At 43.2% G+C, this 27,404-nt stretch overlaps 2 protein-coding genes across 3 annotated transcripts in view; both read right to left on the reverse strand.

Annotated features, from left to right (window-relative positions):
* LOC308102611 (fasciculation and elongation protein zeta-2-like) overlaps positions 1-12,703 on the reverse strand; it is a 28,489-nt gene extending 15,786 nt beyond the window's left edge. Inside the window, exons 1-4 of the mRNA XM_080452404.1 lie at positions 12,203-12,703; positions 2,508-2,616; positions 1,965-2,084; positions 1,584-1,716 (exon numbers count right to left, since the gene is read on the reverse strand). Of these exons, the coding sequence (XP_080308530.1) occupies positions 1,584-1,716; positions 1,965-2,084; positions 2,508-2,616; positions 12,203-12,600 (760 nt within the window). The 5' untranslated portion in view covers positions 12,601-12,703. The remainder of the gene's footprint in view (positions 1-1,583; positions 1,717-1,964; positions 2,085-2,507; positions 2,617-12,202) is intronic.
* Positions 12,704-17,263: 4,560 nt separating this feature from the next.
* LOC308103703 (WD repeat-containing protein 26-like) overlaps positions 17,264-27,404 on the reverse strand; it is a 47,364-nt gene continuing 37,223 nt past the window's right edge. For both annotated transcript variants that reach the window (XM_080453829.1, XM_080453828.1), the window contains 4 exons: positions 26,632-26,710; positions 25,628-25,757; positions 22,425-22,619; positions 17,264-21,702 (listed from right to left, as the gene is read on the reverse strand). In XM_080453829.1, coding sequence (XP_080309955.1) covers positions 21,677-21,702; positions 22,425-22,619; positions 25,628-25,757; positions 26,632-26,710 — 430 coding nt within the window. In that variant the 3' untranslated portion in view covers positions 17,264-21,676. The remainder of the gene's footprint in view (positions 21,703-22,424; positions 22,620-25,627; positions 25,758-26,631; positions 26,711-27,404) is intronic.

Raw genomic sequence — 27,404 nt, forward strand, 5'->3', positions numbered from 1 at the left:
AGATAACATTTTCCAAAAAGTTGCTGCTCCATTCACTTCAATGATAAAAAATAAACTGAGAAATAAATAATTTTTTTCCTATGTTTTACCATGTAAACTGCTGGCAGTTTTTGAGTACTATTTTTGAAAAACCCTCGCAGTTTAAGAGTTAAATATCGTCGATAAGAATATCCTCGATAAGAAGTCAGAATGGCATGAAAAGGACTCTTCCACATGAAACAGAAGTGCTTACCAACCAGAAAGAAAGGTTCAAACAAAACAGGAAGCAAGACAAAACCACAACATCCACAAGGTCTATACCGTCAACCACTAGTCAAAATAAATGAATAACATGCAAGTCTAATGGACAGCAGAACAATTCTAGAGGCCCTGACAGAGCATGAACGTTATCAAAGACCTACTGTATCATTAGACACATGTGTGTACACAGACTGGGGTGAAAATGATACAGGAATAAAGAATAATTGTTGATGAGCATCCGAGAGAGAGTATACAGTGTGTGTGGGTGTGTGTGTGTGTGTCTGTGTCTGTGTCTGTGTCTGTGTCTGTGTCTGTGTGTGTGTGTGTGTGTGTGTGTGTGTGTGTGTGTGTGTGTGTGTGTGTGTGTTTGTGTGTGTCTGTGTGTGTGTGTGTGTGTGTGTGTGTGCGCAAGTGTACGTACAGATGTGCCATTTCAGAACTTAACACTTCCCTGATCTTTCCCTGAAAGTCCCTTGAAAAGCCACAGTTTTCCCCCGTATTGGCGCCTGATTAGCCTTTGTTTGAATTTACACTATTTCACACCTTCCACACCTGGCGAATGTCCCACTTTCTCCATGAAAAGGTGTGGATTTCCCACTAAATTTGCCACATGAATTGCCATTGGCAGTGCCTGTGAAGATCTGGAATGGCACATCTGTGTGTGCGTGCGTGCGAGACTTAGTTGCTATATCACACTTGTAAATGTTAAGCCATAAACGTAGGTTAAATAACGGCAAATCCTCTATAGCCTTATGGCTACGTGTGTGTGTGTGTGTGTGTGTGTGTGTGTGTGTGTGTGTGTGTGTGTGTACCAACTGTATTTAAGTCAGAGATGTGCATCAGGGATTGCGTAACAGTTGCAGAAGCGTGCATGCAGCAGTAATTGCTGTCTGCTCCTATCTGTCAAACATTGCATAAGAGAGACAGAGCCGCTCTCTGCATGAATTAAGAGAGACGTGTGTGTCTGGTCTAGTCCACGGCTCTGTTCAACGCGGCTGATCTCTTGCTTGTCGGCATGGAAATACTAATCAGATAAATTAGTTATCATAATTTTATTACAAAACACGACGTTATTTAAAAAAAAATATATATATATATATATATATATATATATAATTCTTCCGACAAGGCTTGCACAAACGTGCTCTGTGTTTGGCTGTTTTCTGAGTGTTTCCTTAAATTTAGCAGTCTACAAAAAAATACATTGTTTAAACGTCAGTGAAATGAGTCGTTGTGCACATCCCTAACACGCATGGATCCATTTGCACTTCACTGAAGATACTTGGGCCTACAAGCAACTGAGCAACATCTTTGTCACACACACAGGGCAGCGCTCTACTCACGGTCCTCATAGCTGGTGTTGGAGCCAGAGCGTTTGAGGTCCTGGGACAGGAGGGACAGGTCTGACTGAGAAGGACTGTCATCATCATCTGGGTCTGGAGACTCCTGCATCATCTCCTCGATCTCCTCTATTACCTAACACACACACACACGTATGAATTGGGCCTGAATTGAACCCTGTAGTGCTAGCAAAGCTCCTTAACATGTTAACAATCCACCGTCCCTCCCGAGGGATGTTGGCAGTTTTTGCATTTTTCAGACAAACAAACAAGTGTACACAAGTGTGTGTGTGTGTCACCTGCCTAGGCAAGCTATATACCATTTTAGGTACAGGTGTTGTGATTATGACCTGCAGGTTTAGGTCTGGTAGATGTGTGTCCTACCTGCTCGGCGGTGAACAGTGGCTCATCGTTGTTGACACAGGAGACGATGATGGCGTGCATGTCCATCTGCTCTCTCAGGTCCTCGTCATCTGACAGGTCCAGAGACTGGTCCTCCAGCGTCTGTCCCACCAGGGAGGACAGGGGACAGGGGGGACAGGGAGGATAGGAGGATAGGAGGACAGGGGCAAACAAGTATGGAGACAGTTTAGATCAAACCACAGGTCAAACTTACAGGCTCATCCCATCCAGACAGACACAGCCTTATGTGCATGCATGGTTGCAAATGTAATTTTTTTTATTGAATGCTTTATTTGTCAGAAATGTAAACAGCACGTAGTACAGTTATTAAGGCTAAAAGGAAAAACACATTGATGTCCTGGGGACTTGTTTGTGTGTGTGTGTGTGTGTGTGTGTGTGTGTGTGTGTGTGTGTGTGTGTGTGTGTGTGTGTGTGTGTGTGTGTGTGTGTGTGTGTGCCTCACGCTGCCGCAGGTTGAGGATGGGTAGGTGTAGGGAGCGTGTGTGTGTGTGTGTGTGTGTGTACCTCACGCTGCCGCAGGTTGAGGATGGGTAGGTGTAGGGAGCGTGTGTGTGAGGTCTTCCAGTCCACAGGCATCACGTTGCCATAGTTATCCGTCAGAGCGTTCCACACCCTGAGAGAGAGAGAAAGCGAGAGAGAGAGAGAGAGAGAGAGAGAGAGAGAGAGAGAGAGATGATGGTGAAGAGAGAGAGAGAGAGGGAGAACCATGAGCGAAATGTAACCAAAAAAACACATGAACTGGGTCAGCAAACCCAGCACAGCGCTAATGACAGATCAGTGGTAATTAAAATAAAGCAGGGGGGGGGGGGGGGGGCGGAGATGCGAATGAGCAGAGACACAGGAACTGGCTGTGTGTGGGAGAGCGAGTGTGCGTTTCCTCTCTGACTCTTATCAGTGTGACACAACGTGTTAGTTCCTCTCTGACTCTTATCAGTGTGACACAACGTTTTAGTCAGCGCCGTTTCGTTGTGTTGTTCCTCCTCCCTTCTCTGACCTCTTCACTCGGCCCATGACACAGCCCGTTGACAGGGCTGTACTGTACTGGGTTGTGAGTCATGTTGTTGCGCAACGAACATCATCAGACCTACACGATATCTTGTAGATCCGCTGTTTTCGACACCGGTGAAGTTTGACAGTGTTTTTTACGGAATGCTGAAAATACAACTATTTTATGTTTACATTACATACTGACTGTCGCCAAATCTTGTTTTTTCTTTTGTTCGGTTTCTTTTTTTCTTTTCTGTGTTTTCCAGCCCCAACATAAGCAGTCAAGTACAGAAGTCTGACGTAATTTACCTGGTTCGCGGTTTTCCACCCCGTTCTGAATCCCCATAGACTTTGTATAATATCGCGTCAAATAAGAACTGTGTTCCAAAAATAAACAAATGATTTGACTCTTATGGAGTCAAAATGGTTCGACTCTTATGGATATGAAGCATCAACTGACGGTGAGAAAACGATAATGTTACTTCCGCAGAATTAGTTACATTTTCGCCGGAAACAGACTATCAAATATGAGTGACTATCATAAACGATACAGAGCCTCCTCCCTGACAATATCGCCGAGACAGTTTGTTTATTTATGGACCACAATTCTTATATGAGACGATTCTATGATGACCCAATGTTATTCTCCATAGAGAAATTACTTTACGAACCGGGGGATGAACGAGTGATGTCAGGACTTCTGTACTCTATGGAGTTGGAAAGTTTGCACACTCAAAGTAGCTCACAGTTGGCGTGCGATCTATGTATGCTCTCCCTCTCCCCTCTCTCCCCATGGGAAATATATTGATCGTCTTTCCGCCCGACTGCAACAGGCAAAGACTGAAGGAAAGAACTACCATCCAAAGAATGTGTGTGTGTGTCTGGGGAGGGGGGGGAAGAGTCATCTTCTGCATGATGTCACAATACATTCGCCGGCTTCAAAACTACAGGATATTTCTGAATCAGGCGACCAGTTTGATTGTAATCTGAGCCACCAAAAAAACACTTTCCCAGTTTCTCCAATATCAAGTTTCTTCTGCCTGACGATAAACCGGTACAAAAAACAAAACAATAGTCTTTGGAGACTTTTGAAAAGATGGTGTGTTCCCATTCCTGACAGCCGAGTGCTTGACTGCTTGTGAGCAACGTGATGCAAGCAGTGTTGCCAGATTTTGTGTGAGAAATAAGCAACCAGGTCTACGAAGACATGCCCAAAAGAAGTCACTATCATAGGCTGTCTCACAGACCTATATGATCTGTGAGCTTGTAGATCTATTTTCAAACAAAGCTTAAAAAAAAGAAAAAGAAACATTTTGAATATTCTTTGAAACATTTTAACAACACAAATCTAATATGGGAGTCCCTGCCACAAAATATTTGTAGATGGGGGGGGGGGGGGGGGGGTTCGGGGGTTCCTTGACATAAAAACGTTTGAGACCCACTGGTTTAAACAACATTAAGAAACAAGCCCAAATAAGCAAAAGCAACTACCATACTTTTTTTTACAAAACAAGCCCAAAAATCCGCAACCACCAATATTGTTTACAAGCAAACGTACAGAAAAACAAGCCTGAAGTCGCTTATATAATAAGCAGACATGGCAACAGACCATGGATGCAAGGCTCTGTGAGGCCATGTGTCAAAAGGACTCTGCATCAACACGGACACACTCTTTCACATAATGAGACACACACACACACACACATTATATAACTTCAATATTTGTCCAGATTTCTCCCCGAGGTGCTCACCCACAGTTACATTACGGTCATTTTTTTAGCAGACGTTTTTATCCAAAGCGACTTACAATAAGTGCATTCAACATAGGTAGGGAACGAAACTACTAATCACCAGAAGCATTAAGTGCATTCTCTTCTAAAACAAGCAACTAAGAGTATACCTAGCGCTAAGGTAAAAGTGCAATATATCAGCTAGCTACTTTCTTAAACAGATGAGACAAAATAGGACAATCAAATGAGCAAGAGCTAAAACAAATAAGTGTATCGACTAAACAAGATCCAATAAAACGATAAAACAAGAGTTTGTACAACTAGTTAACAAGTAGGCCAGGCAAAGAGGAAGGGTAGTGTTTCCTGAAGAGGTGGGTTTTCAGCCTGCGGTGAAAGATGGGCAGTGACTCTGCTGTCCTGACATCAGTGGGAAGTTCATTCCACCACTGTGGGGCCAGAACAGAAAAGAGCCTTGGCCGTGTGGATCGGCCAGAAGGACCCTTGAGTGACGAGGCAACCAGTCGCCCCGAGGTGGCAGACCGAAGTGGTCGGGCAGGGGTGTAGGCATCGACCATAGCCCGGAGGTAAGAAGGAGCTGTTCCTTTCACTGCCCTATAGACTAGCACCAGGGTTTTAAGTTAGAGGGATATGTTCTGAATAGGGCAAAGGCTGGCAGGAAGGAGTCTGTGTCCCTGTAGTTATGCCACTGTGTGCCAGAGCCTGCCCAACACATGCACATGTGTGCATTGTACACAAATGTGCATGTGGACTTGAGCGGGCACACCCACACACACACACAGCATTTTTTTTAACCCATTAAGACCTGAGGCGATTCTTTAAAAAAAATCTAAATCCTAACATTTTTTTGAAAAAAGAAAAAAAGAAAAAATCCAGATTTTTCAAAAATAGCAGATCTACAAGCTAGGCACTCCTGCTCGCTCTTTTTTTGACATTCGGGTCAAAATGTGTGTCAATCAAACCAGAAAATGGATGGTGTCAGAGGTCATGTCAAAGGTCATGTCAAACCAGACAAAAGGATCTAAAGGTCTCAATAGAAGAAGCAGGGAGACCAAACACAACCACCACAATAGTATAAGCGGTATTGTACTAACATACTATAGCATACAGATTGGACAAAATTATATTTAATTCACACCCAAAATATAATAAATTGACAATAATACAGCTTTAACCCATTAAGACCTGAGGCCGATTCTGCAAAATGTCCTCTAAATCCTAACAGTATTCTGAAAAAACGTAGTTTCTCAAACTTTTTCATGTCAAGGACCCCCAACATGATATGTATTTGGCCGTCGACCCCCATCTCAAAATATTTTGTTCCAGGGACCCCCAGATGCAAAGATTTGAGTTAAAATGTTTACTTTAAAACTATATATATTAACCCATTAATGCTATTTTTGAAAAATCGTGAAAATGTGTGCCAATCTTTGAATATGTATATTTTTAAAGTGAACATTTGTAACTCAAATATTTGCTTCTGGGGGTCCCTGGAACAACATATTTTGATGGGGGTCCGCGGCCAAATACATATAATTGTGGGGGTCCTTGACATGAAAAAGATTGAGCACCACTGATATAGAAACATACGTTTTTCAGAATGCTGTTGAGATTTAGGAGACATGTAGAATCGGCTTCAGGTCTTAATGGGTTAAAAGATTTGCACACATTTTCATGATTTTTCAAAAAAATAGCGCGCTACGAGTTCGGGGGAGGGATGCCGGGCGGGGGAGGGTGATACTGGTACAGGACATAGATTGGTGAAGCAATAGGAAGCGCCGCAGGAATCCGGGCGGCTGGGTTTGGATCCGCCCTTCAAGACCATGGATTGGGCTCGTTCTCTCAGTCTACGTCAGCAGTGACAACACAGACATGTGTGTGGAGGAGGAATCAATTGGCATGACGACTAAATTGGGGAGAAAAAGGGGTCAAATATTATTGGCTACTCTTTAGAGAAGAGAAAGAAAAAAATCTACTATACTTTGGAAGTTTGGTCCTCAAAAGTATAGTAATACACACTAGGGCTGGTGAATTAATATTCGAATTTCGAATATTCCTCGAATATGGGGGAAATATGTATATTCGAATATGAAAATTAATATTCGAATATTACAAAAGAAATAGAAGAAAAAAAGTTTTTTTAATGTTTATTTGACAGGGACAATACAAAAAACAATGTATCAAGTTATAAAAACAAACAAGAGATATGTTTTATTGATCCGAGCACTCGATACATTGTTTTTTGTATTGTTTCTGTCGACAACAAAAAAAATATCTTGTTTGAAAAAAAAAATCATATATTTTTTTATAATAATATTCAAATATCTGCCAATTTTTAAGACCAATATTCGAAAATAATGTCTGAGGAAAGTTGACAGCCCTAATACACACACACTCTCTCCATGTCCTCCATGCAGTAGGTCTCATATATGAGCTCGTTGGCTAGAGGTCTCATTAGTGAAACCAGGCACGTTGTGTAAAAAGTGCAGTCAGACAGAAGAGGCTCTGGCGGCGTCCAGCGCTGCTGCTCTTCCAGCTTCACCCGCAGGCTTCTGGCCAATTAATCCCTTCTCCTCCTCCTCCTCTTCTCCCTGCATAGGTTTTTTTTCCATCTAAAAAGTAACCCCGGATACATGTCCCTCTTCCAACCAGCTGCCCACCGCTTCTTCTCCTTCACAACATTTCTACGGACACACCAACAGCTTTCATCGCATTAGTGTGTGACTCCATTTTGTTGTGAGAATCTATCCAGGTGTGTGTGTGTGTGTGTGTGTGTGTGTGTGTGTGTGTGTGTGTGTGTGTGTGTGTGTGTGTGTGTGTGTGTGGTAGACATTCCCTACTTTGGGGTTGTCATTATTATAGGCTAGAAATGATGACAGCCGATCTACAAGTTCACAACGCATTATACAATGCAGAGTTAATGGGTATCAAACTAAGGTCCTTGAAATTAAAATGGTTAAGAAATACTAATCTCTCCAGACAGAGTCTGCTAACAGCAAACTCTGTCTCTCTGATTCTGCACTCTGATTGGTTAGGAGATAACAAGGTCCTAAGACCAGCGTTCCTGCATGGTTCGCCCAGGCTTTTTTTTCTTTTGAAACAAAAAAAAAGGCATGGGTTTCCGAGGCTACCCGGGAGGTAGTGGACTAAGAAAGAAAGAGGAGCAGGGGTCCCGGACCCCCTGTTGAAGACCCCTGGGCTACAGGGATGCACCATTAAGATATCCTCTATGGATCACTGGTTTTAATGAGCTCTCTGGAAGACAGGCTTGGCCTTTAGAGGGCAATTACAGCACAAAGTGCACTTCAGAAACATATGAACACGTTTTTTTTTGTATACGATTTCCTCTCTAGTCAGTAAGAATACTAACAGGGGCCCTCATCCAAGGTCACTTCGACTATGCATGCACCTCATGGTACCACAACACCACTAAGGCCTTAAAAACAAGGCTCCAGACATCCCAAAACAAACTGATCAGGCTACTTCATGGCCTTACACCCACAACTCATCTAACTCCTGCTCATTATGCTAGGGTTGGATGGCTCAGGGTTGAGGACAGAGAGTACAGCAACTTGCTATGGGCCTGGTCTACAAGATAAACCACAACATTAACACATCGACCGCCAGAGGTTAATCTCATAATGTACTCACCAGTGCCAAGGTGTTATTGTTGTTTTTTTGTTTTTTTGATGTCGCCATAGATCTTGTTAAAATCCTTAAGATTGAGCCGTACACGGTCTGTTTACATCGGCGACATCTCACTGCTTCTACCAGTGAAGACCACGTGTCAAACGGGGCATCCATGTTGTAGTTAGAACGGTTTACGTTAAACAGCGATATGCGAGGAGAAAAAACTACAAGGAGAAAATGGAGTTTCAGTTTCGTCTGCAGAACGAGGGCGGACGTGATCGTCAAAACCGGATCCCAAATAATTCTGTTTCCGGTCATCAAACCGGAAGCGGAAATGGATCAAAAAAATTCCGAAAGTGCACCTGGAAAATTTCAGCGCGAAAAGACCGTGGACCGTAGGGCTACGGTCTCGGCGCTTAACAGTTGGATTTAACGGACCGTAGGACTATGTTCTTGGCGGTTAATGTGTTAAGACACCCATGTACCTGTCAAAGTACTTCAAAAACATAAATGAAGTCCACAATCACAACACCAGAGGTAGCTCTCACTGATCACGTCCAACCCAGATTTGGCACAAACAAGGGGTTGAATTTGTTCTCCTGCTATGCAACAAAAACGTGGAATGCCCTACCAAAAGTAGTGAAGGAGTGTAAATCGCTACTCTCCTGAAAACCGCCCTAAAAGAGTACCTTCAGGAGGCTGCAATTCCAAACTGGCCCCTGTAAGAGTCATAACCTAGCCTAGCTTTCTTGGGTTTTTTAATTCCTATTAGCTGACCTTGTATTGAACTGTACTTTCATGTGCTTTTTTTCTGCAAACTTCTAATAAAGTGTTCAATCAATCAATCAAATCCATCATAAATGCTTCAGCTTTGTGTATGAAACACATGATCCATCACAAATGCTTCAGCTTTGTGTATGAAACATATGATCCATCATAAATGCTTCAGGTTTGTGTTGCATGAAACATATGATCCATCATAAATGATTCAGGTTTGTGTATGAAACATATATGATCCATCATGTGATGGCCTGTGTGACGACTCATCACACAGACACAGTGTAAACACTACAGCAACATGACGGCAATTCATCATTAAAGGAATAGTTCACCCTAAAAATGACTTATTCTCTATCAATTGCACACCCCATGAAGCCTTGAATACATGGAGATGTTTTGTTTTTTGTCGCATTCCTCCGCCGGTCATCAAATTATTGGCTCAGGAATGCGACAAAAACAAAACAATCTCCATGAATTCAAGGCTTCATGGGGTGTGTAATTGATAGAAAATAAGTCATTTTCTGGGTGAACTACTCCTTTAAACTTCTCCTCTCTCTCACTTACACACACACATTCCCCGGCTCCCCCTGAGTTAGTTAGTGTCCAAGTGTCCTTGAGCAAGACACTGAACCCCTAACCTAACTGCTCCTGATGAGCAGGTTGGTGTCTTGCATGGTTTCCTCTGCAAGGCACTTAGGATAAAGGTGCTGGACAAAATGCACCATTTGCGCACGTGCACACACACACACACATGCACACACACGTAAAACTAGAAGAACTAAGGGACAAACTGAGTGGTTTAGAACAGTGGTTCTAAAAAATTGCAGATATACAAGCTCACAGCGCGTCACAAAATCTGTATATATTTTTTTCAAGTGTTTGATCAAGTGTTTGATCTGCGGGGTCTGCGGCCAAATTAAATGAAAAAGTGTGAGAAATACAGCTGTAGAAGGCATTTGTAGAATCTGTCTCAGGTCTTAATGGGTTATTAAAGTCAGTTCCATGAGTTTGTGCCAGTGGAAGGTGACAGAGACCAGAGAACAAGTCAAAAGCAGCGTTCTTTCCTTCGTCTTGTCTCTCTGCTCTCATGGAACATGAAACAGTCCAGTTCTGTACACACTTATGCAAGGCAAGCTGGATGTTTGTACAACACTGATTGAGCTCAGTAGTAGGTTAGCTAACAGCTAGCTCACTGGCTAATAGGTACAGATGCCAAGGATAAGAAACTGATGTCACACTACACTAGGGGCTGGATATGACTTCAAATCAATAGCATAATTTATTTAAAACATTTTGCCTCGATTACGATTAGTTAACAAAAGAAAATGAATAGCGAAAATAAATACCTGATCTACAAGCTCACGACACATCACAATAAGACCCATTGTGAGCTTGTAGATCGGCTATTTTCCATATTTTTGTATACCACCATTGTACAACAAAGTATAATAAATAAAGGATTAAGTGGTTAATCAGATTACTCGATTATTAAACAAAAGTCTATTATATATATTTTTTGTGTTGATTCGTTTGATATATAAGAAATTAACACAATTATAAATTAAATAGAAAACCCTGTTTTGGATTGCATGTTCAAGGGCCCAGTCTGCTGTATACCTGTGTTGTCTCTGCTTACACACAAGAGACTGAATATATATGTTTTCTTGTCATATGACTTTATTTCCATTGTTTATTTATCTACACTCTATTCTTATGACTGTTTTGTATCCTGCAAAGCACTGGGTGCTTGTAATTTAAATGTTTTTACAATTCACACATTTCTTTACACTAGTAAAATTGTGATGTGACAAACACTATGTTGAAATCAGGCATATTTCAATTATTTCTCTACTAGCTACAGTATGCCAAAAAATCTATGACAAAGCTTTGACACATTTGTCAATGATCTGACCACTTGTAGAAAATGATTTAAAACACTATATAAGTAGGTACATACTAGAGATATTAAAGATATTCAGCCTGCAGTTCAACAAGTGAGTCTGTGAAGCACTTCCGCTTACATGAACGCTTTGTTGTGACGTCACGGACACATCCCGGCCGTTCTATAGCCGTAGGGTACTGCTAACGTCGCTAAGGTTAAAAGTTAAACCTGCTCAAGCCTCAAGCCTTCTATAAAGCAGTGCTTGTTCTCACACATTTCCATGCCAAAGACCCCCCCCCCCCCCAAATACCTATGCATTTGGCTGCGGAGTGCGGACCCCCAATTGAAGAGATTCTATGCCAGGGACCCCCTATAATAACAGATTATGTGTCAACATTCTCGTCAAGATTTGTCAACAGTCTTTTCGAAAATAGATCAATATCCGACTAAATGAAACACGTTTGCGTGTTCAAACTGTTCCTCGTGTTCCTGGGGACCCTCGCGGACCCCCCTGAGGACCTCCGCAGACCCCCGGACCCCCACTTTAAGCACAAAGTGTCTAAATTAAGACTCACAACAAACACAACAACCAACAGTCAGCCAGTCAGCTAGCCATGGATCACACGACGGTCATCTGTCACGACCGTCATGGATGAACTTCAACCTGGTGTTTGCTTTTTCTCCATTTACGGCCCGTACATCTACATAAACGTTCAAATTTCAAATATAAAGTGCTGACCCCATGGCCACGGATGTTGCATTTATGTACGGGCCTTCAGAAGTACCCGTATATTCTGTATTGTTCAATAAAAAGCATTTTAATCGGATCGGTGGCCATTTTCTTCGTTTTTCTCTCCGTATGCTTTCAATTCCGCGACCCTATCGGTTGGGAGGTGTATTGCACTTCTCTGATACGTTATAACTCTATGAGGAAATAGCCACCGATCGGATTAAAATGCTTTTTATTGAACAATACGGAATATACGGGTACTCTCTGAGATCCCGTACATAATTATAACATCCGTGGCCATGAGGTAAGCACTTTATATTTGAAATCTGAACGTTTATGTAAATGTACGGGACCGTAAAGTGAGACAGTGCAAACGCCAGGTTGAAGTTCATCCATGACGGTCATGCATCAGGGCTACCGGGTCCACCAACACGACACGTACCCGTCGTCTCGCAGGTATCCGTCCTCCGTGATGGGCTTGACGGGCGCGATGCTCTCCGTGGCGGCGTCGTAGTTCCCGAAGCACACGGTGAGCTTGTCGTCGAAGTCGTTCACCAGGTCCTCCATGGAGCGGAACATCAGGTCCTCCATGGACCTGAAGCTGCACAGCTCGGAGCCCCCGGAGGACATCACGCTGTTGTCCGGGTCGGACGCGTCGTCGTCCGGCGGCGGCAGGAGGCCCGGCGGCGGAGAGTCGCCCTCGGCGGCGTGGTGGTTGGAGTTCAGCCGGTCCAGTCTCTGGTCCTCGTCGTCCTCCTCCTCCTCGGACAACGACGAGTTCGGCTTGAACTCGTTGAAGTCCTGCCAGTCCTCGTCAAAGTGGGCCAGCGGAGCCGCCATGACTGACTCACTGACTGACTGAAGTGACCCGGGGAAGGTAGGGTTCGGACCGGGGGTTGACAGCCTGTTCTCCCCCCGCAGACGATGCTCTGTTCTGGGCTGAGAGACTGTGTGTGTGTGGAGGCGGACTGTGGAGGAGGAGCGGCTGTGAAACCCTGGACTGGATTAGACTGTGGAGGTGGACGGGAGGCTGTGAAAGCCTGGACTGGATCAGACTGTGGAGGTGGAGGTGGAGGCTGTGAAACCCTGGACTGGATCAGACTGTGGAGGTGGAGGTGGAGGCTGTGAAACCCTGGACTGGATTAGACTGTGGAGGTGGACGGGAGGCTGTGAAAGCCTGGACTGGATGATTCTCAACATGTGGGTCGGGACCCCCAGGGGGGTCCCCACATGATTTTGTGGGAGTCCCCAGATGACAGTGAAGAGACAATTTAAGGACTTTTAAGACCTTTTTAATACCAAAAAAAAAAACTAGAAAATGTGCTCCTCAGAGCACAAGTCTCCGCCAGCAGACCCGTGCTATTTTAATAGCACGGGTCGTCTTGGTAGAACGGGTCGTCTTGGTAGAATGCGCGTGGTTTTTGGTGTTCTGCAGGGGCGACTGAATATGTAGTGTCTGCATCTAAAAAAAAATCTTCTTGAAGCAATGTGTCATATGGGAGTCCTCGTAATTGACTGGTTTGTTCAAATGCTTGTCTGTCTTCTTCATCTTCATTGTCTTGAACAGTTTCAGCAGTTGATTGGTGTGTTTGATCTATGTCAGTTTTCTCTAGTGCTACATAATGTATTTGATCAAGGTGGCCAATTGTTACAGTATTAAGACTTCGGCCTTGTTGTGGGATCAATTCAACTCTATAGTCCTCTTCTGTGTTACTGTTGTAGATGAGTATGCTTTCTTAGCTTTGGCCTTCTGCGCCTTTGCTTGACCAATGTTAGGTGTTCTCAGAGGGACACACACACGCACGGACGGACGGACGGGTGGTTTGTACTGGAAGGTACTGTTCCAATCAAGACTGATTGATCCTGTCTTACCTCACTCGGAGTTGTATGGCCTTTTGAAGTGACACACCTATTTATAGGATTTTATTTCGTCATGCGTCCCTCTAGCCAATCAAAGGCATTGGTGTCAACATATTGACACGTGTCACGTGGAGCTTGACCAATGTTAGCTTGGCTAGGGGCCATGCTAACACACGGCGGGACGAAGCGAAAACATACTCTCCACCTACGGCGGAGACAAAAAGACCATGACTGCATCAAAAGTAATCAACAAACTATACTATAAAAACTGGTCCAACAAAAAAGCAAATTGTCAAATGAAATAAGAAAGAGGCAAAAATTGTGAAAATAGCAGATCTACAAGCTCACAACGCCTCGCGTTGCGAGGCGTTGTGAGCTTGCAGATCGGCTATTTTCACAATTTTTATCTGTGGAACAGAGTCAAACAAAATGGGGGGTCCCCAGTTCAAATATGATTATTTTGGGGGGTCACGACCTGAAAAGGTTGAGAACCACTGGAATGATTAGACTGTGGAGGTGGAGGAGAGGCTGTGAAACCCTGGACTGGATCAGTGGTGGGAAAAAATACTACAATATTTTACTAAAGTAAAAGTAGGCTACTAATACTGCAATGTAGAAATACTTTGTTACAAGTAAACAAAAAATATTACAAAAGTATTGGCATCAAAATGTACTTAAAGTATCAAAAGTAAAAAGTAGGCCTACTCGTTACGCAGAATGTCCCGTTTCACACGTTTCACCAACCTGCTCATCAGGACAGGAGCAGTTAGCAGTTCAGTGTCTGGAACCTTCCCAACAGCCGCTCTACCTCCGGAGCCACTGCTGCCCCATATATATAGTGTATGATTTCATGTACATTATTTAATAATATTACCCAGGTAGCAGTATGGGTTAGCGCCCCAGACTGTGTCTTCCGTGAGGAAGAAGCCCAACAAACCCACGGTGAGGCCTTTAAGGAGGGCCTTCCAAGCAAGCCCCAAGTGGAGCCTGCAGTACCACCACGGCCCAAGACACCATCACGCCGGAGTGAAATGTTTGGAGCGGGGGGAGTCTGGTGCAACGCTCAGGTCCTGGACCTGGTGAGACGAAGGAGAGGCCCGGACAGGACTACAGGAGGAGCCTAGTCCCTCCACGTACCAAAGCCTCTCCTCTCCCCTGGTCCCGGCAGAGTAGTTCCCTGACTGAGGGGCCCTGTCTTTCCCTAAGAGGACTGACCGTGGGTAGCTACTGGGACGTAAGTCGGGGCTTGATCAACCCCCGGCTGGGTCACCTGGGCGAGAGTGTATGTTGCGAGACCCGAACCACCCGATGACCCCAGGCTACAACGATGATACGTCCCAGGTGCATCCATGTGATGTTTTTTATTATTTATTTCCTGACAAAAAATATCTACGTGGATCACATCCAATGTCATCCATGGTTGTTTATTTTTATTGTTTTAATTGTTGTTTTCCCACTTTGTCTTCAGGTGTCTGGTTTTATTATGGATTAGGCTACTTTGTTTCTCTTCTTGGCTCTACGATTGTGAACGTGAATTATTGCGCGGAATAAATCCATGAATGGTAGAAATGCCATTGTAATAAATTCACTTACATTAATTTTAATTATGTTGTGATACTCACTACTTACGTACAATTTAGTACATGTAACATGACTGCATTGCCATGTTGACAATCAATGGACTGGCACTACAAACATTCATACTATACTGAGGTATACCACCAGGTGGCGTCAGTGAGTCGTTTTCCCTCATGCCTTGCAGGCAGATTATGAGACAGTGGGCCCCAGAGGGCAGAGAGTAGACTTGTAAAAGCTCCCCTGGCAGCAGTGGTGGAAAGTAACTAAGTACATTTACTCAAGTACTGTACTTAAGCACAGATTTGAGGTATATTTAAATTTACCGGAGTATTTCCAATTTTCAGTACTTTTACTTCTACGCCACTATATCTCAGAGGCAGATATTGTACTTTTACTCCACTACAATTATTTGAAAACTTTAGTTACTAGTTACTTTGTAGATTGTGATTATTATTACAAAACATACATCACCCCCTTCAGCTCTTTATGTATTTTGGACATTTGAAAATAGCCGATCTACAAGCTCACAATGTGTTGCGACACATTGTGACACAAAAAGTAACTGTTAAAGTTAATAATAGTGACAATTCATGCAACGGCTATATGGCTATGGCCCCCCCCTCCTGAGCCTGGTAGGCCTAATCCAACCCTGATAAGTCTAGATAAGTCTTGACATTGTTGTCCTGAAATAGTGGTTAAACACTGCATACAGAAAGCTATGGTCAAGAACAAGGCTTTAGTTAAAATAATGACACTTTATTGGCAATTGTTATTATTACCCCTACGTTTGGCATTGATGATAACCTACTGCCAGATGGTTGGCCTCCACTCTTTGCTTTCAAACCATTTTACCAACATAATTATACTGTAACTGTGTGATTCAATACAAAGGTGTTTTTTTTTTATTATTATTACAGAAATTCAACCCAACTCTTTCCATCAAAGCCCTCTTCAGACATGCTTTGTCCTGCAGTATGTGGTCAGTATGGCACTGGACCAATCCATGATGATTAGGGGAGGGGTTGGGGGGGGGTAGGTACGGTAAGCTGATCCCAAAGCTGTCTTGAGGGCCATCATCATCACAAGCCCCTTGGAACTTCCATGGGCTAACAGCTTATTATTTTTATTTTTTTCAAAACCCTGAATGCTTTATTGAAAATATGCATACATAACACTTCTCCTACACGATACAAAACAGTACAATCACTTTTGTAAATAACACATTGAACGCAAACCCCCACACATCATCCCTACCCACCCCACCCCGCCCAAGAAACTCTTTAGATGCTACGTTAAGCCCTTATTACGCCCCTCCCACCCCACACAGCCCCTCCCCCCCCCGCCACCATCACCTCTGAGAGAAATAAGACAAATCAGAAAGGACTTCATTAGTAAAACTCAAAGACAAAAGAACAGAGAAGACACCAAGTTGCATACAGACATTACCATTATGCCACCAGTGAGTGAATGACAAGCTTTTAAGTGAAAAGCTTTTTTTTTTAGGGGGTTCTTTGCTTTCTGTGGTTTGACTCAAGTCTTCTGAAATGACAGAGGGTGTGGAAGAGAGAGGGAGGGGGGGGTTTATGTCCATTCAACGGTCCAAAAAGATAGAGGAAGATTCCGGTGTGTGAATATTGAGACTGACACACGCAAGTGACGCCCACAGAAAGCACTTTGATGTGTGCCTCGATAAAATGTTTTTTTTTTGGTTTTGATAAATGGTTAGAGAGAGCCATGGCGACTGTCAAAAGCAAGAGATTTTCGGTCAAATTACACAGACATGCGAGAAGCAGAATTTCACATGAAGGTATAACTCTTTAAAGGCGAAGGGGTGGACAGTTCAAACCTGATTGATTGTAGGTAACACTCTTCCCAAAGACTTATATTCCCACTCATATTGGCATGGGTGTTACTGTGCATATTCACTTGTAAAAGTTGTAGTTGATGTAAAAGAAGAGAAAAAAGAGAAAATAAAAAAAGACAGGGGAAATAAAAAATTCAAAACGATAAAAACAAAACTAATCCACAAAGAGGGATAATAAGGATTAATAAATGAGGACTCCAGTTGACTGGTTATATTTTAATATGATAATACAGGGATAGAGGTCAACCGAGAAAAAAAATGAGGAAAAAAAAAATGAGAAAAAAATGATAATGAGAACAAAAAATTAAAGTAACAAAAAAGTTCAATAAAAACAAGACAGAAAAGCATTCATTTTTAAACATTTCTTTTTTTTTTTTATCAGTCTGTAGCAAATAGTCATTACATAACCCTGAAAAGGGGAGGAAGAAAAGCTTTGAACGGTGCACTGACCACTGGCTGCACTCAACATGGCCGACGGTGCAGATCCTGCCTGAAGCTCAGAGGCTTGGTATGTATGCCCAGTGTGTGTGTGTGTGTGTGTGTGTGGTGGGGAGGGGAGGGGAGGGGAGGGGGGGTTCGCATGTCCTTGTGCATCGTACCCAATTTATAGTTGGTGGCGTGGGCCGAAACTAGCCCTAGTCTACCAGCTTGTGACGTGAGCTTGTAGATCGGCTAGCGTACAGGCGCCCGACCACCAGCGCCAAGAGGTGTACATGGCACTGAAATGAGATCCTAGTGGAACTGAGCCTTTGGAGTGGTGCAAGACGGCAAAAGAAAGACCAGTGAAAGTGCTAAAGGGTGTGTGTGTATATATATATATATATACATATATATATATATCCATCGTCTCTGTCGGTGGAAAGCTCATATGTCCATGAATTGAGATTTTTCAGGATTCAAATTCAAAAGTAGTACTTTCAAAAGTAGTACTTTCAAAAGTAGTACTTTCAAAAGTAGTACTTTCAAAAGTAGTACTTTCGATGCTTTTGTGTGAAGCTGTAGTATGATCAAATAGGGCGTCAATTTACGAGAAAAAACCCCCACAAAAGTTGTCCGGACAGCAACAATATATATAGGTTGTGTGCAAGTGTGTAAGAAAGAGGGCAAGATTTGTGTGTGTGTGTGTGTGTGTGTGTGTGTGTGTATTTTAGGATTGAGGGGTGCTCCTTCTCCAAAGCCTCGTTTATACTTCAGACCAGGGGTCTTCAACGTTTTTCAGCCCAAGGACCCCCTAGCTGAGCGAGAGAGATGAAGCAGGGACCCCCTCTATATTGTGTACAATTGTGTTTCGGATTAAACTAGTTTTTTTTTGTGTTATTTTTTCCCTCTTCGCCAAAAATAGCCGATCTACAAGCTCACAACGCGAGGCGTTGTGAGCTTGTAGATCGGCTATTTTTGGCTAAAGTTCTCCTCAGAAAAGGGATGCTAGGGTTCAAGTGGTTCATGTAAAAAATGTCAATCATATCACACAAAGATTTGGCGGACCCCCTGTAGTAACTTTGAGGACCCCCTAGGGGTCCCGGACCCCCTGTTGAAGACCCCTGCTTCAGACGATGGTCGCTCGCCCAAAAATTGCCGATCTACAAGCTCACAACGCGTGGCTGGTCCATGCGCGGAGCGACACGGCGGTACGACGGGGGGGTATGATATAAATTAAGCCGTCACAAGAGGGACCGTCCGTGCACGGCAACATCTCTGTGGCTGAACCCAACCACAAAGCTTAACAATCATTAACTCATGAAAACGACCCGTTTGTTTAGAATAGAACAATTCGCCACCGTTTCAAATACACCTCGTTCAAATTAGCTTTTTTAGAAATTTTATTTCACCCCCCCCCCCTCAAAAACGTATTAAATCCAAAAACCTCAGTGCCACCTGAATGCCATGTAGTAAGGAGAAATATATATATATATAGATATGTATATATATATATATATATTTAGTTTTTGTATATATATAAAAAAAAACAATTTCAGATGTAAAATAAAAGCCTCAGATAAAAAAAAGTTTTTTTTTTTTTTTTTTTTACAAAATGGCTCTCAAGTATTCTGTGTTCCACATATAGAGGGCGCTATGGGGCTTTGGATAACTTAGAACAGGTTTAAAATCCTCTTTTTTACTGGGGGAGGGGGGGGTGGGGGGGGGGCATGAATCTTCTGCTGGTGTGAATAGATTACACAAACACACACACAGTCAATCAATTCACATTTGCAGGTATGCATGCACCTGCATTCATACACTTCCAACACCTACCCAAATACATTCTCTCTCTCACACACACACACACACACACACACACACACACACACACAGAGGAGGGACAGGCGTGTAGTCATAAGTGAAGTGTGCAATGAACATTTAGACTCCCTTTCCATCTGAGAGGTGTCCTTCTAGACTAGAGAGATTATACAAGGTGGCCCCCCCAACAACAACAAACAAACAACAACAAGGGAAACATCCTCAGTGTTAAACGTTATCCATCTATAACTCTGAGGAGTGTGTGAACCAAATCTAACCAAGAGGATTTAAACCCCCATTCACTCCACTTTGACGTGTTAACCAATTGACTGTATTCATTCACACAGCGGCGGCCATTTTGCTCTCAAGTCATATTTGCAGGTGGGGAAGAAACCCGGGGTGGCATTATTTAATTAACTTAATAGCAAAATGGCCGCCGTGTGAACATGGTGAATTAAGGACCTGAGGAGGACGATTCAACAAATGTCTTCTAAATCAGTAGTTCTCAAACGTTTTTGTGCCCCCCCCCCTCCCCCATCTGAAAATGTTTTGTGGCAGCCCCCCCCCCCCCCCCCACCAGAAGATAAGATTTGTGTTAACAAAATTCAAAATTATTCAAAAATCTTTCAAAGATTTTTTCAAAAATGTTTCGAAAACAGCAGATGTATGCGAGCTTGTATATCTGCTATTCTTGAATAGCCGACTCTAAAATCTAAAAATGACCACACAGATGCTTTCCTGGGTTTCAATGGATTAACCTATGAATCTCTCTGTCCGTCTCCTCCTCATAGGCAGATGTAATGGAATTGTGCGGTAGCTTAGCTAGCTAGCTTGATTTTGGGGGGGGGGGAGGTGTGTGGGGGCGTTGCAGACTCTTGTCGGTTTCGGGGGAAACAAAACAGCGAATGTGTTCCGGGGTTAGATTTTCTTTCTTAAATTAGGGCTAATAAAAAGAAAACATTGATGCATTTCCTAATTCAGAGAAAAAGTGTATTTCTTCTTCTTCTTCACACTAAAGCTTTCATGGGCCACAACTATTATACTCCTAAAGACTACAATAGGAAAAAAAATAAAACAAAAAATCCAACATTTTTCTTAGCATAGCCATTTTGTGTGTTCATTATCAGCTGGTCGGTCAGTGTTTTTTTTCACGGTGGATTTTAAATTAGCCTTCATCCCACAACTAGAGTGCCAAGAATAATAATGAGGAGAGGGAGAGAAGACAACATACAGAAGAGTTTCTACACCCCCCCCCCCCATACCCTTCTCCATGGAAAACACGTTACCGGTATGTGGAAATGATAGGTAAGCACGTGGACATGGATCCAGCAGGCAGGTTAAGCCATTCAACCCGGGGACGCATCTCTGTCATTTTTAGATGTATTTGGCTATTAAAAAATAGCAGCTCATATGAGCTTGTAGATCTGCAGTTTATTTATTTTTTAATCCTGAAAATTGGTGCAAATCTTTAAATATGTATTTTTTTAAATGGAACATTTGTAAAGTATTTTGTTCCAGGGACACCCCCAGAAGCAAAGATTTGAGTTACAAATGTTTGCTTTAAAATATATATATATATTCAAAGATTTGCACAAATTTTCACGATTTTTTTTTGAAAAGCCAAATAAATGGTAAAATGACAGAGATGCGTCCTCCGGATTGAATGGATTAAGACAGGTACTGGTACTGGGGTTATGGTTGGGTGGATGTCGGCCTCCAAGTGCCCAGTTGGAGGTGTGGTTTTCCTGGGGGTGGGATTCTTTGGGGGGGGGGGGGGCGTCCCTGACATGGCTGTGGTGGCTTTTGGGCCTTGCAGGGGAGATTGGCGAGGGCCTAGAATTCGATCGGAGGAGGCGGCGAAAGAGCGACGAATGCCATCACGGCTCACCAGTCGGACCGGGAAAGTGTGTGTGTGTGTGTGTGGGGGGGGGGGGGGGTCGTGGGGGGGGGGGGTGGCGTGGCTGTCCAGGTCTCTGGGTGAAAGATCTGGTTTTTAGGGACCTGGATTGTGTTTCTTCGTGTTCATTGTCACCACCACAGTTTCTTTTTTTTCTCCCCCGTTTCTTATTCTCGTCTAGGTCAGTCATGAGACGCGCTCGCTCTCTCTCTCTCTCTCTCTCTCTCTCTCACACACACTTCGGTTTCCTCTCTTTTCTCTTGGGTGGCTTAATAATAATAATAATTAAAAAAAGAAATCATTTGTTGTTGTAATACGTCTTCTTCTTCTTCTTCTTCTTCTTCTTGTTGGTTGTTGGATTCCTTTCTCCCGGGCTCGGTTGGTTGGTTGTTTGTTTGTTTGTTTGTTGTGGTGGATGTGTGGCGCTTGTTGTTGTTGTCGTCAGAGAGAGGAGAGGTCTTCAGCTCCGTCATTCACCATCAACTATCCATGTTACTGCAGTTCTCTGAGGAGGAGAGTCAAAGTCAGCTGCATGGAACATAATATATAGTCCCCACTCCTTGGGATGTTTTTTGTCACTGTGTGTACGTACGTACGTACATACATACATACATACATACATACGTGCGTGCGTGCGTGCGTGCGTGCGTGCGTGCGTGCGTGCGTGCGTGCGTGCGTGCGTGCGTGCGTGCGTGCGTGCGTGCGTGCGTGCGTGCGTGCGTGCGTGCGTGCGTGCGTGCGTGCGTGCGTGCGTGCGTGCGTGCGTGCGTGCGTGCGTGCGTGCGTGCGTATAACATTAGGGGTTAAGAGTCTTGCTCAGGGACATACATCGACACATTGCTGGCCTGGAATCGAAACTGCTACAACCATCGCATTCTAAATCCTAAAACGTATGTTGCTATAATAATATCAGTTCTCAAACTTTTTCATGTCAAGGACCACCCAAAATGATATATATTTGCAACGTACCCCCATCTCAAAATATCTTGTTCCATGGGGTGACTAAACGATAGAATTTTGAGGGTGAACTATCCCTTTGATTTTTTTCCCCCGAAAGTATAGTTATTTTAATTTTATTCTGCCCTGTGAAACTTTAGTTTACAGAGAGAAACACTAGACACACTATTAAATCGCTAATTGCAATTATCTGAGCGACAATTAAATCATCAAGTAAAATTCGTCGTAATTTGGTGACAGCCCTAAGTGTGAGCTTTGAGGTCAGTTTACCGTTGAGTCCGTCCGCCTCTTGTGAGTGGAGGAAGGGTGCGGGCCCCCACACGCGCACCGTGCCGTCGTCGGAGGCGGAGGCCATGAGTCCCGGGATTTGCGGGTTCCAGCTCACACAGTTGACGGTGCGCGTGTGGCCCGTCAGCTCAGCGATAGGCAGCTCACTGCGCCGATGCCAGATGTACACCTTGTGGTCTGTGTGGGGAACGGGACAGGAGTACAATAAGAACAAAACAATATATATATTATATATATTTATATACATATATATTTTATTTTTATACATCCCAGGTGCAGCCATGTGATGTATTATTTATAGTTAGTGATAGTTTGGTGACCACCGGAGAGACGGGTGACAGCCGGAATGTAGACGGCATACCGGGAGCAGTATGGGTTAGCGCCCCAGGCTGTGTCTTCCGTGAGGAAGAAGCCCAACAAACCCACGGTGAGGCCTTTAGGAGGGCCATTCCAGCAAACCGCAAGTGGAGCTAAAACCATTAGACGGCCCAATCTAGTGGTATCGACCCAAGGAACCATCACGCCAGAAGGAAATGTTTGGATCGGGGCGGTGCACCGGATCTGGCGCAGCGCTCAGGTCCTGGTGAGACGAAGGAGGAGCCCGGCCAGGAGACAACCCCACAGAGCCTAGTCCCTCCACGTGCCAGAGCCTCCCCGTGTTCAGGCAGAGTAGTTCTGGAGAAGCGGACTGAGTAGCCCTGTCTTTCCCTATAGGACTGACCGTGGGTAGCTACCTGGGATGTAAGTTGGGGCTTGATCAACCCCGGCTGGGTCACCTGGGCGAGGGTGTATGTTGCGAGACCCGAAACACCCGATGACCCCAGGCTACAACACTGATGATACATCCCAGGTGCATCCATGTGATGTATTATTTATAGATATATATATATAACTAAATTCAGAACTACTTCAGAAAAGAATCACTTCACATGCTAGCACGACCCATGTATAACTGGCTGCGGACCCCCATCTGAAAAGGTTTTGTGCCAGGGACCCCCAGAAGAGAAGATTTATGTAAAAACTTATATATTTTTCAAGTGTTCAAAATAGCAGATCTGCAAGCTCACAGTGCTGTGAGCTTGTATATCTGCAATTTTTTAAAAGCCAACATATAAATGGATAAAAGTGGTTACAATGTTTGTCAAATATTTTGTTCCAGGGTCCCCCCAGAAGCAAAGATTTGAGTTACAAATGTTCACTTAAAAAATATATATATATTCAAAGATTTGCACAAACTTTCAAGATTTTTCAAAAATCAAGCTCATAGCGTGGCACTCGGTGCCGCGCTATGAGCTTGTATATCTGCTATTTTTGAATAGCCAAAGAAATCTAAAGCGACAGCGGTTACGTTCCCGGCTTGAATGTTTTAAAAGGCAGTTTTACAATGAAAACATCTTGTGGATGGATGCAGCCTAAAGGCACCACCGCCCTGACAAAGAGCTGGCGTTTGTTTACATCTTCTCCAAAGTCTGAGCAAACTGCCAGCCTGAATATTGAGTGATGTTGATGTTGGCTTTACATCACTGTGTGGGTTTAATAATTCATGGACGATTGGACTTTGTTTTCGGAAATCAATCATCTCCTCAGAGACTATATTCGGCTAGACCCTTCAAAATCAATCCTCAATCAATTTAAAATGCATTAAGATGCAACTTGGACAAACAAAACGTACGCCGCATTGATATTTGCTGTGCTGATGTGTACCTAACCGTACTGAAAGGAGCAGAATCCAGTGAGTGGCATACTGGAAAAGCAAACAAACCACGGCATGCGCCGGAACGCCAGCATGCTACCATTACATGGTAGGGCTTTCACCAACTAGTCGACTAGTATAACCACTAGTCGATCTTGTTGTTTTTCTCCATTGTTCTAGTGCCATAGTAATGGCCCATCTTACTATCTTACTATCTTACTACTATATAATTGTAACCAGTATGGACCTTTAAAAACCCTATATGTAGTTGACCCCCTGGGCTCTGTACTTTGCTCCATTCCATTTTCGCCCTGCAAAAAAAAATATCTTAACAGCAAATAGCTGATCTATAAGCTCACAACAACATTGCTACACATTGAGAGCTTGTAGATCTGCTATATACACAAGAGACGATGTGTGGCAAAGGGCTAAAAGTATCATCGGGGACAGCCATGGTCTGCTCACACCGCTGCTGCTGCATCCACGGCCAGGCAAGCTATAGGGGCCGGGCAAAAGGCGTGGCCAAGCTTAGGCTGAAGTAGTTCCGGTGGCCATATTAGGTGAGCTCCATAACAACAGCTCGTATCAACAACATTGACAGTTACCCACGAGTCACGACGTGTCCTGAACTACAGCAAATTTATTGGTAACGGACAGAAGATGGACCGGGCAATGAGTGACAGAGAGATACCATACAGAGAGAAGCTGAACGCAGACGCAAAGGCACGCTACCTGGAAAAAAGTCATTACATCTGTGCCCTAGACCAGATGTAATGACAGTCACAATCATTCATTTTACCTGAAAAGAACAACATTTTGTTGCTTAGTTGTAAAATATAGTCATCTTAAGTACTGATTATTTATATATATATTTATAATATTATTATAGCGAAGTATTATTATTAATTTTATATTGTTCATTGAGAAAGTGCAAAACGGACCTGTTGCGATCAGTGTTGCCATATTTTGCGAGAGAAATAAGCAACCAGGTCTATGAAAACAAGCCCAAAAGAAGTGGCTTAGTGACATCGGCTACTTGAAAATAGCCGATCTACAAGCTCACGTGAGCTTGTACATAGGCTATTAAAAAAAACTCTTGCAATAAAATAAAGAATATTTGGAATATTTTTTAAAACATTCTAACAACACAAATGCTCCCTGGCACAAAACATTTTCATGAAAAGATTTGAGAACCACTGGTTTAATTTATTTTATTTTTAAGCCTAAATAAGCAAGTACCTAAATAAGCCTAAATAAGCAAGTACACTTTATAAATAAGCCACACAAAACTACTAATTTTACAAGCAACTTTACAGAAAAAGAAGCCCAAAGTCGCTTATAATAAGCCGACATGGCAACACTGATGCTCGCCTCGCCCTCGTGGTCAACTCTCAAACAGTACCATTAATGAAAATAGGCGACAAGTTTGAGCACTCGCTTTAGAAAAGATAAGGAATATAATATGAACTCGACAACTTGTTTATAACTGTACCTTCGCTGCCGCTTGCAATGAAGTCTTCGTTGTGTCCTCCAAAGCAGGAGTGGATGGTGTAGAAACCCTGGGTCACCCCTTGGTATTTTCTTACCAGCACTCGGTCCTGCAGGTCCCACAGGTGCACTCCCTGCATGCCAGAGCGGGAGAACGGGTTAGCCACAACATGTAGAATTATGATATGTCAAGTTATTATCGATCTATTCTAAACCTATGTTCCTGCTGTTCTACTTACAGCCAACCATCAAGAAATCAAGAAATATCAGATTATCAGGGTTTTATTCAACATGCCTCTGACACAGGTATTCTGTTGCTAGATTATATTATTGCTAGTATGACAACTTCAAATAAAAAAATAAAACAGCCAAAAATAGCTGATCTACAAGCTCACAACGTGTCTCAGTGCCCACACGGTGTGAGCTTGTACATCGGCTGTTTTCGGTGGGCTTCCATAGAAGACAATGCTTTCTTGTACGGAATCCAAATGACTAGAATCAGTCGAGTGACTGAGAACTTTAACCCATTCAATCCGGGAATGCATAATTCAAAAATAGCAGATCTACAAGCTCATAGAGAGTGCCGCGCTATGAGCTTGTAGATCTGTTATTTTTTTTGCAAATCTTTGAATATTATATTCTACAAATGCCTTCTAAATCCTAACCGTTTTTTGAAAAAAACATACAGTATGTTGCTATTAAATCAGTGGTTCTCTAACTTTTTCATGTAAAGGACCCCCAAAATGATATGTATTTGTCCGCCAACATCCATCTCAAAATATGTTGTATCAGGGACCCCCCCCAGAAGCAAAGATTTCAGTTACAAATGTTCGCTTTAAAAAAAAAGATATATATATATATATATATATATACTCAATGATGTGCACACATTTTCACTATTTTTCAAAAACTTGGTGCCGCTGCTATGAGCTTGTATATCTACTGGAAGAAATCTTGAAATGACACAGAATGAATCCATGCACACAGCGTAGACCCAACATGGCTCACCTGAGTTGCTACATTTAACAAAGCTAATCTTCCGTTCTTTGAAACAGTGAAAGACATGATAGGGTGGTCCTCTTGAACTCTGCAACACAAAACATCAAACAAACAACATCATCATCAGTCAGGCAGGGATTTGCACTCAATCGAGCTTGTAGATCTGCTACTTTTGATGCCTTTATGTGACCATCAAGTAGGGGCGTTAACTCATTGACTGCCAGAGTTAAAACCTCGTTCATAGCAGCCCTTGCCAGCGATTTTCGTGTTTTTTTGTTTCGTTATTTTGTTATTTAATTCACATATAGAAAGTGTAGCTGGACAGTTGAATCGTTTTGATCGTTCCACCACTAGAGAGCAGCACACACCAAGCTTGATCGGCTCGCTGACACACTCGCCCCCTCCCAGACCCACTCACACAGTGAAACACATGAACCGGAAGTGAAATGTCTCAGATTCTGTGATCGGCGAAAATTACGATGTGATACACAACGGGGATGACTGTTCGTCACCCAGACCATAGATTATAGGAGGGGAGGTCTCCGATCGTTTTTCATAGCGTGTGAAAAACCGTTTGTTTCCCTATTATGGTCGAAAATGACTGGGGGGAAAAATGTAAAACCGGAAACGGAACCCAAGTTATGAAACCGGATGCAGTGGTGGTTGAAGTAAGTGGAACCTGAAACTTAGCCTGATTCATAACAGAATAGCGTGATCAGAGCATAAAGATCAATAAAGACCATAGATCGCATTAATGCGATCCTGGCGGCCAGGCGCGCTAT

The sequence above is a fragment of the Gymnoscopelus braueri genome (genome assembly GCF_963280865.1).
Source record: "Gymnoscopelus braueri genome assembly, chromosome: 16".
In the NCBI taxonomy this organism is placed as follows: Eukaryota; Metazoa; Chordata; class Actinopteri; order Myctophiformes; family Myctophidae; genus Gymnoscopelus; species Gymnoscopelus braueri.